Source organism: Vombatus ursinus, unplaced genomic scaffold, assembly GCF_900497805.2.
Source record: "Vombatus ursinus unplaced genomic scaffold, bare-nosed wombat genome assembly UNPS02014813.1, whole genome shotgun sequence".
Taxonomy (NCBI): Eukaryota; Metazoa; Chordata; class Mammalia; order Diprotodontia; family Vombatidae; genus Vombatus; species Vombatus ursinus.
Genome location: NW_020954591.1, coordinates 30,934,280 through 30,952,065, shown reverse-complemented (window position 1 = coordinate 30,952,065; position 17,786 = coordinate 30,934,280). Strand labels below are relative to the sequence as shown.

General features: G+C 40.3%; 1 protein-coding gene across 2 annotated transcripts in view; it reads right to left on the bottom strand.

Moving 5' to 3' along the window:
• Positions 1-17,786, bottom strand: part of ETS1 (ETS proto-oncogene 1, transcription factor) — a 190,636-nt gene that overhangs the window by 72,887 nt on the left and 99,963 nt on the right. Inside the window, exon 1 of one of the 2 annotated variants that reach the window (XM_027835255.1) lies at positions 12,736-13,264. The exons of the other annotated variant lie outside the window; for it this stretch is intronic. Coding sequence (XP_027691056.1) covers positions 12,736-12,817 — 82 coding nt within the window. The 5' untranslated portion in view covers positions 12,818-13,264. Of the gene's footprint in view, positions 1-12,735; positions 13,265-17,786 lie in introns of those variants that run through there. 2 annotated transcript variants of the gene reach the window in all.

Sequence of the window (17,786 nt, the reverse complement as noted above, 5' to 3'; positions counted from 1 at the left end):
TTAAAAAAAAAGTGCTTGCATTCTAATTGAAGAAGATAGCACATAAAAGGAATGAAAAGGTAGAGGGGAGGAGGAAGAGAGAAAGTACCCACAAGGGTGGAGGCATCTTCCATGGTAAGAAGGCTGCAAGAACATGGAGAAGTCCAGAGAGTCAGGAGCAAAACAAAGGGGAGGAGTAAAAAAATGAGCGTGGCTAGCCTGGGAACTTCCTCAAAATGGAGGCTCTGGAAGGTGCACAACACACCATGCTAGGCATAATAAGACAGTTCTCATTTGTGTGGTGCTTTAAGGTTCACAAAGCATTTTCTTCACAATATCCCTATAATGGTGATGGTACAAGTACTATTTTACCCATTTTACAAATGAAGAAACTGATATAAGTTAGATACCTTTCCCCTGATCACAGAAAGAAGTTGAAACAATCCCTTTAACTCTAAGAGCACCAGTCTCTGTCTGCCACCACACACTGCCTCTCAAAAATACAACTTATTAGTGAGGACTCTTCTAGCACTATTTAAGTTAAGCCTTAGGGGACCTGGTACTTCTAAAGGAAAAGGGGACTGGCCCAGGGGTGGGGAACCTGAGGCCATAAGGCCACATGTGGTCTAAAGGGCACAGGTATCCCACCCCTGGATTAGACAGTAAAACAAAATCCCACATCACTCCTGCATATGAATCAGGCTGTAACAGTACATAGCCCTTATGAAGAGCAATGTTATCTGTGTGCATCACACATGCCTAACTCCCCAGCTGGGGCGGAACCAAGGCAGGGAGAACAGCCTCCTTGAGACAGCCTTCTCTGAAAGAGTGGGGGATGGATTGGTTCCACCTCATGGACCTCTACCACCTAGCCAGCACAGGCCTGATTCAGGTACATACTTCTGCTAATAGTCTAAGATGCTGTCCCCCAACTCACTTGACTTCTCAAGAGAAGCAGCTAGCAGGAATGGTTTAGACCAGAGTGCATTCTCATTGTAGGAGGGAGATGTTTATGAATGGGGCTGTGGATAAGGAGGGATACAGCTTGCATGAAATAAGCTAATTAGCCAGATCACATGGCCAGCCCTAAGCATGCAGCTGGGTTGGCTGCATTACCTTTTTGGACCCCCAAACTAGAGCTCCTTCCTCCAGATCAGACACAGCAGCTGAGTCGTTTCCTCCTCAGTTTAAAAGCTCCGCTTTCTAATAATCCATTGCCTAAAGCTACTGTGGCCAAGGCTTATGGGGAAAAAAAAAAGGATGCAATTTCATGGGGGTGGAGGGGAAGGGAGAAAAGGTACAGGGAATCAGGAGAAGGGAGACACACTAGACAACATACATCAGCATCTGCATTTTAAAAAGCACTATATTAGTGCTTATACTGTTTCAGGGGTCGCAAATTTTCAAGGCTGGTACACTGAGTATCCACTTATTTACTCCTTCAAGATTCATGGAAGGTTGATTCTGGGGGCAGGGAGAGGGAGAAGAGAAGATAGCAGTCACTCATGGGTCATCTCTTTATAAACCTTACTTCTCTCCCCTCCCTCCCCAATCAAGCTGATAAGCCAAACCTATTGGAAAGGATACAAAAAGAACATCCTGAGGGAACATTTCCCTTAGCCTCTCACTAAGAAGGGAACCTCCTCAGTTTTCTTATCTGTAAAATGAAAGAGTTGGAATAGGTGATATTGAGTATTTCTTTCAACTTTCAATCTATGATCCTATAATCCTATGGGAATAATAACATTTGTATCGTGTCTCTCACAGCATTGCTATAAAGGTTAAAACTTTACATAGGACTGGGAGATGTCTCAGTAAATGCATCACTATCAATTCTGTAGAATTGTGCAAATAAACAGGGGTTAACCCTCTCCTAATTAATTCAAATTCAGCTTAGAAATACATATAGCACTCTTTAATGTAGAAATACTTCTAGCACACTTTAATAAAACATTAATAGAAATGCATTGCAGGAGGCTCTATCTTGATTACTCGACTAAATGTTTTTCTGAACCTAGTTGATTCTAACATATGCATGTCACCAAAGGATGACAATAATCAAGGAGAAAAATTCTACCTAATTCTATGCTTATTTAAACCCCTGATTATTCAAAATGGAACTTGACTATGATGTGCAACATAATAGTTAATATCACATAAGTTTGAGGGCACATAAAATTCTTGGAACATGACTACATCGTGTTCTTTTACAAAGAAAAGAGCTATTAAGCATCACACAGTGCAGGGCCCATTGGATTGGGAGTTAAAGGTAGATTTGAATCCATTTTCTGCCATTTACTACCTGTTAGATATTGGAGTAGTCAGTTTTAACCAATTTGACCTCAGTTTCCTTATCTACAAAATGAAGGGGCTGAACTCAATGGAATTTTAAGATCACCTTGGGTTTTAAGTCTATGTTTCTATAGTTCTGTTGTGTTAATTCTAAATTGGATAAGTGAAAATATATCTTAAAATAACAAAAGTCAAGTGCATGTAAGTCCTTTCTTACAAAATCACATGAGATGATTTACTGGATTTTTTTCATTTTAAAAAATCCAATTTAATAATTCACTATTTTCTCTGAAAACCTAAAAGGGAAATGCTGAATGCAGCCACCTAATGACGTGTGCATTGCACTAGCACATATATAACATTTAGGAGAGTTTCTATTTCCTTATCTAAGGTCCACTTCCCCATTTGTGCCTTGATACTACTTGCCAAAATTAGTGGTATCCCACCAAATTTAGTGGTCATTCTGATAACCTAACAAATAAGCTTAAAATCTTCTTGTATGTACTGATTCAATCATGTTACCTACTCCTTAAAGTTTCCTTAATTATCCTTGTCATAAAGACTGAACTCATCCTTAGCTTGAAGGGTCTTCTGTACTGGGGCAGCTCATTAACCTCCCTTCCAACCCTATCAGTATTCACTATCTACCAGTATAGTCGATCAGTCAATCAATAAGCATCTCCTAAGCTCCTACTATGGGCCAAGGACCATGCTAAACACTGGGGAAACAAAGAAAGGCGAAAGGAGTCCCTGTTCTCAAGCAGCTCATAGTCTAATGGGAGAAATAACATGCTAACAAATATATGCACACAAGTTGTGTACAGGATAAATTGGAGATAATGAACAGAGGAAAGGCACTAGCATTAAGGGGGACCAGAAAAGGCTTTTTGTAAAAGATGAGATCTTAGCTGGGACTTGAAAGAAATTATCTTTCCCTCCCTGCTATCAGATTATATACTTACTTATCATCATGGAATGCTAGGACTGGGAGAGATCTAAGAGATCACTCAGTCCAATCCCCTAACTGAAAGCATTCTTACCACATGACTCCCTCCCTTTCCTTCTCTGCCAACTACCACCTTCAAAAGCTTCCTGGAAAATCCTATTTCTTCCATGAAACTGCCCCCTCCCATTAACGTAGCCTAAACACTCACATATCAGAGGTAGAAGTGAGGAGGTGAGAAGCAAACCAGCCGTGAATTAATAAATATGAACAGTCTGCATCCACATTTGTTTTTCTTAAATTTCAACAATATTTCCATAGATCACACACACACACACACACACACACACACACTCATCCCTGCTTCTGGCATATTTTTGGCAATGGAAATATCTGGAGGACAAGGACCATGTCTTATCAATTTTTCTGACCACACACTTCTGTATGGTGGGGGATTTGGGGAGGGGATGATTATAGACAAGGACATTTAAGTTATTTAGTGTCCAAATATCCACTTAGTCAGCTAATATTAGAACTCAAAGTCAAGTGTAATGCTGGGTTTCCAGAAACTGTCCAGAAACTCAGATTTGAAATCTTGCCTCCAAATCTTTCCATTTTAAACTAAAAATAAAAGGTTGGGAGAGGGGCAATAATTGATGCTTCTTCCATCTTTAAAACAAATTTTTTTTAAAAGAGAGAGATGTTTCTGTACTCCTAGAAGTGACATTCTTTCAATGTTCTCCATAATGGTGAGAAAAGAAAAAAAATCTAGTTGCATTCACTAATGTAATAATTATATTTCCCCTTACTCAACACTCTTCATTTTCACACACAAGGCATGCAAAGAGCTTACTGTTCACCCACAGAAACTCACAGAGTAAATATCAACGGTTTTGCATGGCTCCACAAAGCTGCCAAGGTTTCAAATGCTTCAAGTGAACTTTCTTGAGGTTAGTTTTTAGCCGTTTCTTTTAAAAAAATGTATTCAGGTGCTGATAAATATTATATTGAACTGCAAGTATACTTAAAAACATAACTCATGATCAGGGTATTAGAGGGGGGAGAAGGAGCCACCCTCTTATTTCAACTGTCACAGCATCTCAACTTTGCCTGTATGGACCAAACAGAAGAGAAGCCAAGGGCGGGAGGTTCTCAAGTTAGATCAGTGGGTCACCAAGATTTGAAACCCAATAACCTAAAAGTTAATAATATTGCTTTGGTCCTAGAAGCAACATCTAAGATAGTATTTCACAATTTCTAGTGTTGGAATGAAATGCTACAGAAAAAGATAACTGGGGGAAATTAACAGAGGAGCAATAACTTCCATTTGGGTTGTTAAGTGATGAGCTTTGAACCCAAATAGAAAAAATTGGAAAGTACCTGGGGAAAATGTAGGAATGGGCCAAGGAATCAATAAATATTTATTGTTTGAACAACAATATTTTGAGTTAGGCTGTAAGCATGGCCCCTTGCCAATAAAACTGGAACTGCTTCAACCTTTACTGCAGATAAATTTCTTTTATCTGCATGAAGATTGGGAAATACACAATCGTTTTAGAAAATAGCAAAGCAGCTAGTCCCAAAGCATAGGTAAAGCGGTCAATATTGTCACCTTCGTGCCCTTCTCTGAGGACAAAAATCCAACTTGGAAAATCGCCTCATAAGTTTTTAAAAGGAATTTATTTTCACTCAAAGTGGAAAAAAAAATGAAAAAGCAATTAGAGAACCATGGCAAGGAAAAATTCTACATTTGAGAATCGTCTTGTTATCCCATTAGGTTGGAAATACCATCAATAGGCCTAGATGACTATGGACACAAATATTAGTCGTCTTGGGGATTCTCCCATCTCTGGTGAATGAAACAGAGGTGCAAGTCCTTTGGGAACCTGTAGATCAACAAACTTCCCTCCTCCTGTAATGATTGCATAGGCCATAAGATTTGTTACCATTTGGAAATTTAAGATGGAAATGATAATATAAATCATTTTCTGCCAGCACTTAGTCAAATTGTTCTATAATTAGAAAGGGTGGCTCCTTCATCAAGCTGGGGAAAACAACTCAGAAAAGTAAGTAGCCTGGTATTGTGGAAACCAGGTTCTAGAGTTCGAGGCCTTGGGTTCAGGTCTTGCCTCTGATACTTCCTGTGTGATCTGGGGCAAGTCATTTAACTCTCCTAAGCTTTGGTTTCCTCACCTGTAAAATGAGAGGATGGGGCTAGATGGTTTTGAGATTCTTCTGGATTTAAATATAAGATGCTAGTACTTGTCTCTAAAGTAAGTCACCAATGAAAATCATTAAGTAGATCCTTTTTTGTTCCATTGGCCCTTATGACTTTGTTTTTTTTTTCTCCTTATTTCTGAGGGGGTTTGAGGTTGAAGAATGAGGGAAGATAGGAATAGGGTAGCAAGAAAAAACAAAAGAAGAAGAAGAAGGTAATTGGAGCATTTTTTTAAATGAAGAGAACAGAAGGAAAGCCAGAAAGAACTATAAACAAGCAGAGCAACTTTGAAAGTTATAGACTGAAGTTATTGAATGCTTTAGAAGAAAAGCAAGCTATTCATAATAGAGATCTACAGTTTCATGTACAATTCTCTTTTTCTGTTCTACTAAGTGTATGGAAATGCCCATTTTATTTTGGGTTTGTTAAGTTCAGAATAATTTTTATTGGTCCTTATATGTGATATGCGTTTATGTGATGTCTAGTACCTACTTGTACATGAACATTTACACATAGAAATAGCATGTTAGACATAGAGTCAAGAAAATTTAGGTTTGAATCCCACCTCAATTAATCAATAAGAAGGTATTAAATGCCTACTACATACCTGGTTCTGTGTTAAATGTTGAGGAAAGAAAGAAAGAAAAAGAGAAAGAGAGAGGAAGAGAGAGAAAGAGAGGAAGGAAAGAAGGAAGGAAAGAAGAAGGAAGGAACTCCCTTTTTTTTTCCAGCTTAAATTCTATTGAAGGAGACAAAATAAATACAACAACCCTAACAATTATTAGCTGTAACTATAAACAAGTAATTCACCTCTCTGATCCTCAGTTTATTCATCTGTATAATGGGGATAATAATAACTTCAGAGCCTACATCAGCAGGTTATTGCAAGGCTCAAACACAAAACATTTTGCAAAACTTAAAGCATGACATAAATGCAAGTGACACACGTAAATGTCAGTTACTGCTAGCAAAATAAGTGTTGAGGGACTTCCCCTTTTCAGCTAATGCTGTCTTTACCCCAAGAATTTGCCTTTAAAGATGATACAGATATTTGTGAGCCTAATTTCCAGAAAGAAAGACAGAGCAAAACAGCAAATACAGCTACATTCGTTCTCCCACAGATCCTAAGAGGGACAAAATGTTTAGAGAGGAACAAAAGGCCATCTGATGAGGGAAATGATGAAGAAACTGATCTGCCTCTCCTGCCATCCAAAGTCTCTCTTGACTGAATGTACATGTCTGAATCCCCAGTGAGGGACCTCAGAATGTGAGGGTCTTAAAGCCTCAGGAGACATATACACGCAGCCCTGGAAGTGCACAGCATCACCTTCCCACCTGTGAGACAGCAAACTGCATCTGGAAATCATTGAGAGAACATGAGCATTGGTTCCCTGCCTTGTGATCCCAGGGAAGGGCTGTTTGGACTTTTAAGTGTCTTCCTAATGCAATACATCTGGCTTCCACCGCTCTGGTACAGCACAAGGAACAGGTCACCTCACCGAGCCTTCAGCAACACTCGAGTAATAATAACGAAATCAAGTTTAGCTAAATGGGGCCATGCTGTCACAGGAAGCATTTAGGATGGAAGGGAATTCCTACACATTCCTTAATCCCCTGAAGCACCAAGCAGGCATCATTACCTCCTTCCCTGTTACCACTCTCCCACCCACCACCTCTCTTCTTCATACTGGCTTTCAGAATTGCTGAGATTAAGGTAACCCTTCTGTTTAGAGTATATGTCCAGCAATTTCTGACTCTCATAAATAAGAAGAGGGGAAATACCCTTCTAGGGGCTTCAGGATGCCCTAAATGTGAGGGTCCAGGAGCCATCTCATCGGGGGCAATGGCCCCATTGCCTGACTGATAAATATTCATCTATCCCTCCAGTTATGCAACAATATACTCAGATTCTGGATTAATTTATCCAAGTAGTATAGAAAGGGGAGAAATTGCTTAGGTTACTTACAACTACAACCACAGTGGATTTATCTGGGACCTGTAAAGCAACAGAGACTCCCTGACTCTCTAATGTCTGACATAAACAAAGCAGCAGTTCTCACTCACCTCCACTGCCCCCATGGTTTGGAGGGCCAAGGGGGATGGGAGATTGATGAGGTACAGAGAAAGCTGCTGGGGGGGGGTGGTAAGGAGGGGGTCTGGGTGGACTCTGATTGTCTGACAGAGGGGCTTGGTTTGTTTCCTGGTGGGACGTGATGCTCCTGCAGGGGTGGTCTGGCCTCTTTAAAGGGAGAAAAAAAAATAACTTAGACAAAAAACAGCAATACAAACCAACCAAAAAATGCCAGGAATGCAAGTTCTGCCAACCAAATAAATAAATAAAATGAGATGCCTTATAATAACTGGACATGGTGCATTTCTCAACCTTGAGAAACTCAAACACCCTAGTTTAGCTAGTCTTTGTCTTGCCTGGGCAATGACTTCTGCTAAGAATGATGGATCTGGCTCAGGCAGCCTTTTAACCATAGTGATCAGAGCATTTTGAAGTATAGCTGAGGCTCTCTCTGATTAACAGCATTTGCTCAGGTGAGTTAAAAAAGTAAAGCTCCACAGGGCAGAGAACCAAGTCACCAAGACTAGGATAATACAAGGTCACCATGATGTGTCTATTCTTCCTTCTCTTTCAAATGGGGAACGAACAGAAGGCAGCCCCAGTGGAACCACTTATAAAATGATAATAATAATAGCATTTATATAATGATTTAAGGTTTGCAAAGCACTTTACAAATATTATCTCATTTTATCCTCACAACAACCCTGGGAGGTAGGTACCATTATTATTCTCATTTTACATTTTTGAGGAAACTAAGGCACAGAGACGTTAAATGACTTGCTCAGGACACAAAACTAGTAAGTGTCAGAGGTCAGATTTAAACCCAAGTTTAAGTAGAAGTTTAATAGAAGTTTAAACCCACTTTTGAAATGGAAGAGATCTTAGGAGAACAGAGGATAAAAGACAGTAAATGAAGCCCTATACAAAGAATCACCAGTGCCCAAGCTTTTCACACTTGAAGAAATACAAATATGAACTACTCTGTTGAATTTCTACCCATCCTTAAAAGCCCAACTCAAATGCCACCTTCTTCACCAAGCCTTCCCTGAAGAATACCTGCCAATAACCAGGAAACCCTTCAGATCTCACATAACACTTTGTAATTCTGAGGAACTTGTCACATAAAATCATAAAATTGTGCTTTATAGTTACCTATGTTTCTATCTTCTGTTAGTGGAAAGTAAGCTCCATGATAAGACTTTGCCTTATCTAAGCTTTGTACCTCTCCCAGTGCCTAGCATAGAGCTTTTCACACAGGATGTTATTAATGACAACTCTCATTTATAGAGAGCTTTAGGGTTTATAAAGTGCTTTTCTCATAACCATATTGTGAAGTAGGTGTTGGCAAGTGGCTTGTCCAGGGTCATAAAACTATTAAGAGCTGGCACTCAATCCCAGGGTTCTACTTAACACTATTTCACTGTGCCTCCACTACCAATGGCCTCTGATGAAACAGGTGAGGTGTCATCATCTAATTCCTATGGATAGGATTCAGTATCACAGAAAGCAAGGCATCTTACAGAGACTGCTTGTCTTTGTTGTCCATCTCCAGAGAAAGGTAAGGACTAAGTAGGCTTAGGGAGCAGCACAGAGGAGAGGATGGGAGGGGAGAGGAGAGGAGACAAGAGGAGGGGAGCGGAGAGGAGAGGAGAGGAGAGGGGAGAGAGAGAGAGAGAGAGAGAGAGAGAGAGAGAGAGAGAGAGAGACTGACTTTCAGCTGAGGTTATCTCTTTTTGTTTCATTTTAAGATGAGTAAAATAGCACAAAAGTCTGAATTAAAACCTGGGCCCTTCGTTAAGTACTCTAGTCATCTTAACTTGGGGTGGGGAGGTGAGAGATAAGGATAGAGATGAAGGGGAAAGAAAAGTAGGATGAAATATCATAGAAACTTATTCATTTATGATTATTATCTTTACTACCCTAGATGTAAACTTAAAGGAGGCATCTCCTTTTCACTACATGAAGTTCTCAAGAAAGTCACAATTGGAGTGTTGCAATCTAAAGGGAAAAAAGAAAAGGTCTTCTTTATACTTGCCAAGTAAATCTAATTCTACCAGTATTAGTAACTATACTTGGAATTCTCAAAAATCCTGTGAGGATGCAATAGGGATGGAGAAGTTGAGTAACCACAAGAGTGAATAAAAAATATGTCAATTAATGACATTGGGGAAGGTTCCAGCAGAGGAGGCAGAAACAGAATTCAGACCTTCTGACCAGTACCAGCACCCTACCCATTTCACCACACCATTCCATAAGTCACTGTATTCTAGGACAGTTCTTATCGAACAAATTCAACCAGATAAAGCCCTAAAACTAAGCATACCTCCAAACCTAAGAGAAGCAATGCCACAAAGAAGTTGTCCTGATAAATATTTAAACCACCGCTGTAGATACAAAGAAGCCTGTCTAGCCCTGCCACTATTGTGAGAAGAGAAGTTAAACTTTAAACCAAAGTCCTATATGGTCTGATGGGCAAAGCAAATCCTTGCTCATGCAATGCCTCTTCCCCACCCTCCAACCCCCCACCGCCAACACACACACACACCACACACACACACACACACACACACACACACAACACACTACAAAATAGACAGGCATTCACAACCAGCGTTTCTTCCAATATTTGTACTTGGAAGGCCAAATCTAAGTAAAAGTTTCTTTAACTGAGAAACCCTCAGCTATGGATCTAATGTTAGGAACTTGTAGTGAGCAAGCACCAGGATCAGTTAGAGCTAACCATCAGGAACTCAGGAAGCTGGTGCTCTTCTACATTTACTGGTTTATTGAGTGACCTTGGGTAAGTGACTTACCTTTTCTCTACCTCTATTTACTTCTCTGTGGTATGAGGGCATTGCTCATTAAAGAAGACATTCTAAGGTTCCAAATCAGAATGCACTACTTACATATAAATCATTGTTATATTTTGTACAATATTTGTTGTACCTTTATGCAAGAGATTGGTAGAAACCAAATCACAATATGATAAATTCTAAAGGGTTGTCCAAATCAATTTGGGGGGGGTATAGAATTTTGCTGCATTGAATATTGTTTGAAATAAATGAGGCTGCAGCTTGGAAATCTTGAGAGAAATTGTCATTGTAATTATGTAAAATGTGATGGAATTTGACCTGTGGTTCTTCAAAGATGACTTTTATTTAATCCCCACAAATCAAGTAGCATTGACTGGTCCTGTCTTATAGGTGGGGGGACTGAGGATAAAGAGGTTATTACTGTTGTTATTATTATTAGCTCAAGATTTATTCATATTGGTATTGGACAGAATAATAGCTCCCTACCCCCCAACTTCATCTATTGTATCACATTATAAGTATGTTCAATACTTGTAATAAAGATACTGAAAGTTATTTCTTCAGGTCTTTCCCCTAAGTGTGGCATTTGCTGTGCCATTTCCATTCCTGACACTTAAAATACATTACAGGTATGTTCCTCTTATTTATCAATATTGTGTTTCAACTCTTGTTCTGTCTCTATCTCAATCTATCCCTTCCACTCCATCTCTATTTCTCTCTCTCTTTTCTCTGCCTCTCCCTCCTTTCCTTCCCCTCTGTCTCTCTTCCTGATTCCATCTATCTCTGTCTCTTATCTCTCTCTCTCTCTCTCTCTCTTTCTCTGTCTCTCTCTCTCTTTCTCTCTCTCTGTCTGTCTGTCTCTCGCTCTCACACACACACACACAAAATGATTAGGAGGATTTGTATTTGAGCTGTCATCTGTTATTTCACCTTTTACTCTCCATTTATATCAGTTAACTTGAGTAGAACCTACTCTAGCTCCCTCAAAACTTGATAACCAAGTCAAAAAAAAATGCAGCTATCAAAGAGACTTTACTTTGCAATTGTGCCTGCATCAGTGTGCCTTCCCTGTTTTAATCTCAGTACTGCTGCAGTCAGGATGCCTCCTGTCGTGGAATACTCGTCATTTTATTTTTCTTTCTGGGTGAATCTCTACATAACAAAAATATCACAGCTAAATCAACTTGGTTTGGGGTTGCAAACTTAAATCTAGAGAAATGGCAACACTTTCCTTAGGACGAAAGAAAGAAATGTTATCCACATAGGCAAGTAAGTAGCTCAGTTTATCATTGACAACCCAAAACATCAACAGCATGTTATTGTAATTTTTTTTTTCAAAAAACACCATCTCCCCATTTCTTTTCTCTTCCCACTCTCAAACCACTAACCCCCAAGTGATAGTCAAACTCTCTGGTTCTTCAAAGAAAGCATTTTTCTCTCTCAAACTCTGTTTTCCAGAAGTCCAGTAATGGGATGTAGTTAGTTAAAACCCATGAGTGCCAAAACTTACATGTCCAAAAGAAAAAGAAATTCCCCTTCTCCCCCACTCCATTTCAAATAGTTTACAAAGCAGAGAAGTTGGACAACATCAAGTCAAAGACCCAGAATCAGTCTCTTGTATTTTTTCCCCTCTCTTTCTCCAATGCATTTCTAGTCCCAGTAGCTGTAACATTTTGGTGCCAGGAAGGCTTTCTAGGGACACAAAATTAGGTGATGGACTAGGAAAATTGGTAAAAATGTGTGACCTCAAGTGGAAGGTGAGAATACTTTCAAAAGTTCCTCCTATCTCCTCACTCTCATTCCAAAAGGAAAAAGAAAGGGAGCAAAAGTAGCTAAATAGAAAAGAGATTGTGACACAGGCCGTCACGAAGGCAGAGGGAAATCTGAATTTTTCTTTCAAGTAGGCCAGATTGTCTTTCAGCCCTATTCCCTAGGGCCTTCAAAAGGTAGCGTCTCCACCATCCCCGTATCCCCCAACAGGCAATGTCAGAGCAGGGCTGACCCCCTACTACAGATTCCATTTCTCACAAAAGTTTAAGGAACAGGAACACACTTCCGGAGCACTAAATTGGGAATGGGGGGGGCAGGGAGGGAATCATATAGGATGCCCCCTACACGCACACACACACACACACACACACACACACACACACACACACACAGATGTGAAAATAAATGTCCCTAGGGAGAAGTACCGGGTCCCAAGCCCACCAACCATCTTTCTTCTCCCCCCTGTCCACTAGATCAGCATCCCAAGCTTCTGCAGAAACACATGGGAGTGGGAGGGAAAGGCGGTTTGGAAGGGGGTAGGATTGGTGGGGTAAAAGATAAAAAAGAGTGGACAGACATGCGACGAGGCTTCCCCACCTCCCCTGGCTGAGGCCAGGAGCATATGGGGGCCTGGCCAGTCACCACTCACCGGGGGAAGGGAGAAGCTCCAGGTCCACTTTCTCTGTCTTGATGATGGTGAGAGTCGGCTTGAGATCGACGGCCGCCTTCATGGTGCCGGGGAGTGGGGTCAGATCGGGTTGTAAAGAGGATGATTTTCCCCCCTCTTTATTGGGGGGGAGGGGGTCAGAATCAAGGGGAAGGGAAAGGGATAGAACCCGTTTCTCTCCAATCTCAAGTTGGGCTGGCTTTCTCCTCAGAGGAAGGTCCGCGCCCCTGCACACTCTCTCCAGGGAAAGTTGGCACTTGGCGGAGAAGTGAGCGCGACCCTCTCTCTGTTCCTGGCTTGCTTTCTCTCCCAGTCCCTCTCTTGCGTTCCCTCTCTTCCTCCCCTCTCCGCCTCCGGCGGCCCGGCTGGCTGGCTAGTTGGCTCGTCTCTCCTCTCCTCTCAGTCTCTCCCTCTCTCTCTTCCCTCCCCTCCTCTTTAGGGCGTTCCTCCTCCGGGCAGCGCTCTGGTTGTAGCGGCGGTTCAATCCGTCCCGAAGCTCAGGGCCAGCCAGGAGAGCTCTCCCAGGCTGCGAGGGAGGGAGGAGGGAGGGGCCGAGGGGCGGAGCAGAGCAGGGGGCTGGGCCCTCATGGCCGGCCAACCAATCCCCCCAGGGCGGCCAAAAGCGAAAGGAAAGGTTGCGGATCAAGGGAGCCAGCCCCGGGGACACTCCGGTTGGGTTGGGCTGGGTTGGGCTGGGCTGGGCTAGGCTGGCCCGCGCGCTCTGCTCCCCGCCAGCCCGCCGTGGGTCCGGTTCCCGGCTTCTTTGAGGCACTAAAGGACTTGCGATCCTAAGGTCGACGCGTGGGAAGCTCCCTTCAGGAGCGAGAAAGCCCCGGATCAATACAATTCCTAATGAAAAGAAGGGGATGAGCTGTTCGCGGAGAACCTCTGGGTGGGGAGGAGATTTCACCTCATTTCAGGAAAGTACATTTCATTCCCTGCATGCATTCTTCAGGGCTTTGTCACCAGTAGAAGACGCACGCCAGGGATTGCCCCCAAACGCTACACATACTTTAACAATGTGTGTTGATCAATCAGTCATTCATAAAGACTGAGACACAGGACGTGAGGCATGTGGTTGAAGGACAGTGCATTCAGGCAACAGAGCCTGGAGCCAATGTCCTCAGAGAACTATACAAATATGAATTACAGACTTCTGGTGAGTCAGAATTCAGGGTTATGATTCGGAAGGTGAGTTCATTATTTTGAAGCCTAGGAAGGATACTTTGGAAAAGTTCACAGGTGGCTTGCTTTAGCATATGCAATGCGCCCTTTACCCAGCAAAGCCCTTGATTTCACTTTTCTAGTAACAGCAAATCCAGAAGCTCAGTGATTTTTAGTTCCAGTGTCAGATAAACACAAGAAGTACCTCCCAAGTCATGTATAGAAGAAATAGGGAGTTTTTTTTTCTCCATTAAAAGAAGTTACCTCCAACTATCCTGTGTAAGGTTATGGTTTATTTTTCTAAAATTATTCTGGTTTCTAATTATTATATCATTTCCCTCAATTTCAACTGTTTCTTCACAAGTTCATCTCCTTTATGTTAGGTCCTTCCATTTCCCTAAAGCAGGCATGCTATGTTAAGACTCCACAGTTCTGAGATTTTTGCATTTCCGGAGCAAATCACTCACAGACTTTTAGCAATCACAATATGCATCACCTTTCATTTAGGAAACTGCAGACGCTTGATAAGATAATATCCCATTTAATTCATGATTGGATACTGTTTTAAGGTTATCATAATTCTACATGATTTATATTAATAGATTACATGTCTAGTGCTTTATATATTAATATTGCCATTTTACAGAGGAGAGAAGTGAGGCTCAGAAACGATAAGTTGTTTTCTCAAGGTCACTTAACTGTCAGAGCAGGTATGTGAACTGAGCTCTCAGCTAACTACAAGTACAACATCCCAAAGCATTCATTCCACCTAAGCAATGGGTTGTTAGGCCTTATACAAATATATCGATAGAAAGATTAATCTTTGTTTAACTAAAAGTTGTTTTTAGGTTGACCTGAACAACTTCAAAGAGAACTGTTTTTAAAACTATTTCCTTATTTCTATACATATTATGTGAACTTCAACCATTTGAACCTTTCCTCTGTCTCTTATAAGAAACATACCTCTTTTACCTTGATCTGAAACCTGTCTGGTCTCCTCAAAGCATCAGTAATTTGCAGGTTTCCCACAGCAAATTAGTGGTGGAGTTAGGAGTAGAATACAAATCCCAGCTGGCCCCTATTCTCACCACTAGATTACCCCCCCTCCAACGACCAGAGCGAGACATTTGCATGTGGAAATTTTGTTTTTTGAAGGACAAAGTCCATTGCAATTCATCTGTGTTTCCAAAAGGTAAGAAAAAACAATGCTGGTCCCCAGATGACAAGAACAGACACTTTCTCATTCTGGTAAAATATGGGAAAAACAGCTGATGAATGAATTGGACATGAATAGGGTGGAATGTGCTCTGTGGAAAACAGCCCTGAAACAGCATTGACTTACTAACTGAATATAAAAGCTGAGGAACACAACACTATTCTTAACTAGGAGGGATTTTTGTGTTGTTCACCCATTTATAAGAATGGTAATAGTAATCAGAATAAATGATTGGATTCTTACATCCATATGTGAATGCTTATTTCCCAACAAATTTTCTGAAGCTTATCTCTCTTTTTTTTTTTTTAATTCCCCAATAAACTTTTAGATTCCTAAGAGAGTTTCCCTGGCTAGAGATTTCTTGAGAAATTTAAAGTTAAAAATAACAACAACCAAAAAAAACAATCCTGGTAAAAAGATCTCATAAAACTCTACTCTACTTAAGTTCTGAACATCTCTCTTCTGGAAGGCAAGGTCTGTATTAATAAGAGTTGACATTTCTATAGTATTCTAAATTTTGCAAAGTGCTTTACATGCGTTACCTTGCTTGAGCTTCATAACAACCTTGTGATATAGATATCACAAGTATTATTATCTCCTTCTTTATGTATGAAGATGAGGCTGAGAGGTTAAATGACTTATATATTTGATCATACAACTAATGATTGTGAGATTTGAACCCCAGTCTTTCTGACTCCAAGTTTAACACTCTATTCATTATGTAAGACTTGCACTAATTACTCAATAGTAGGCAACTCATAAGACTAAGGGACCACCTTTTCTGTCACCCAGTCCTGAAGCAAAGAGTTTTGCATCTGTGACTATCCCAGCAAAGAGGTAATATTTGAGGGAACAGGTATGAATTACAACTCATCTTTTGATAAGCAGTTTCTATTCTAGATGGTACTCAATGAAGACTCAGATTAAAAATAAATGTCCTCTCCTTTCACAAGCTATATGTGTCATTAATTGAGACAGAAATATTTTAGTTTTATCATTTAACCAAGAGATGCCTATCCCAAAAGTATATTATTATAACATATTTGACTAATAAAACTTATTTGTACCATTGTGATACATGATGCTATGATTGGACTGGACAATAAAAATTACTTCTCTCTCTTTTTGTAAATCTAACTGAACTTTTCTGAATTCTTACAAGAATTTCAATGACATTTAGGTCATTGGAAAGTCAATAAAGCAAGTTAACTGTCTGTATAATATGATAAACTAGATGTCACAGAAAATCATGGAAAATAAGAATATAAGGTAAGGCCAAGCCACACCTTAGCAAGGAATACCCTCCTTAGCTTCAGATACCTTGGTTCTGTCCCCATCTCTGCTAGGGTCCATCAATGTTGAGTCTATTCAACCAAAGAAGATTAGGTTGTCTTGCAAAGGACCTAAAGGTCTGATTCACCATAGCTTAATCTGGCAGCTAGGTGGCCTAGTGTATAGAATGCTTGACTTGGAGCAAGGAAGACCTAAGTTTGAATTCTGCCTCAGAAAATGTCCAATTCTGTGACCCTGGGCAAGCCATTTAACCTCTTTCAGACTCAATTTCTTCATCTGTAAAACTAGGATAATGATAGCATGTAATTCACAGAGTTGTAAGGATCAAATGAAAAAATATGTAAAATGCTTTACAAACAAAGCACAATATAAATGTTAGCTATTATTATTTCTAGGCTCTTTCCTGTTAGTTGAAACAGAATGGAACTTTCAATTATGTCCTAATTATTGGTTCCCAACCTGTGAGCCTCATGGGGTTATGGTAAGGGATATATATATCCATAAGCACATCAAGAAATATTTTAATCTACATTTAATGCCAATAAAATTTTCAGTGTTAATGTGGCCATAAACATGTGAAGGTCTGTAAAAACTGTTAATGGTAAAAAGAGATATCTATGCTTGAAAAGTGAATGGAATTGTTCAGTCTTGTTCAACTCCTTCTGATTTCATTTGGGGTTTTCTTGGCAAAGATACTGGAGTGTTTGCCATTTCCTTCTCTAGCTCATTTTACAGTTGAGGAAACTAAGACAAACAGAGTTAAGTGACTTGCCCAGGGTCACATAGCTAAGTAAGTTTCCAAAGCCAGATTTGAACTCAGGAAGGTAAGTCTTCCTGACTTCAAGCCCAGCACTCTATCCAAGGCACCACCTAGCTGCCCCTATTGTATGGGAACTACTGTACCATTCTATCATATTCACTCAGGTCCTAATTCAGGATGTGACCATTACTTGTCCTTCAGTTTCTTTCCTTGCAAAATAGGGATAATTTTATCTCGCTTTCTATCTGCCTCAAGTGGATGTCCCAAGGATGAATTAGGCTTAAAATAGAATTTATATTCTAGAAGATACTCAGGGAAAAAATTACAATAGGGGAAGTAAGGCTATATTTTTAACATTCTTTAAAACTGATGAGCATGAAAGTCAAATGCATGCAGAAGCAGTGAAATCTAGCCAAGTACAGAAACTCTCTAGAGTCATAACATCATGTCTGACCAGGTCAGGAAAAGGATGCCAGAGGAGAGATGCTAATGGTGTCTAGCAAACAACTGCCATTAAAAATGCATCTGTAAAAACATTAAACACACAAAGATTATAAATGACATATATTTTCTTTAGTTCTCTCATTCACCCTCCTAAAT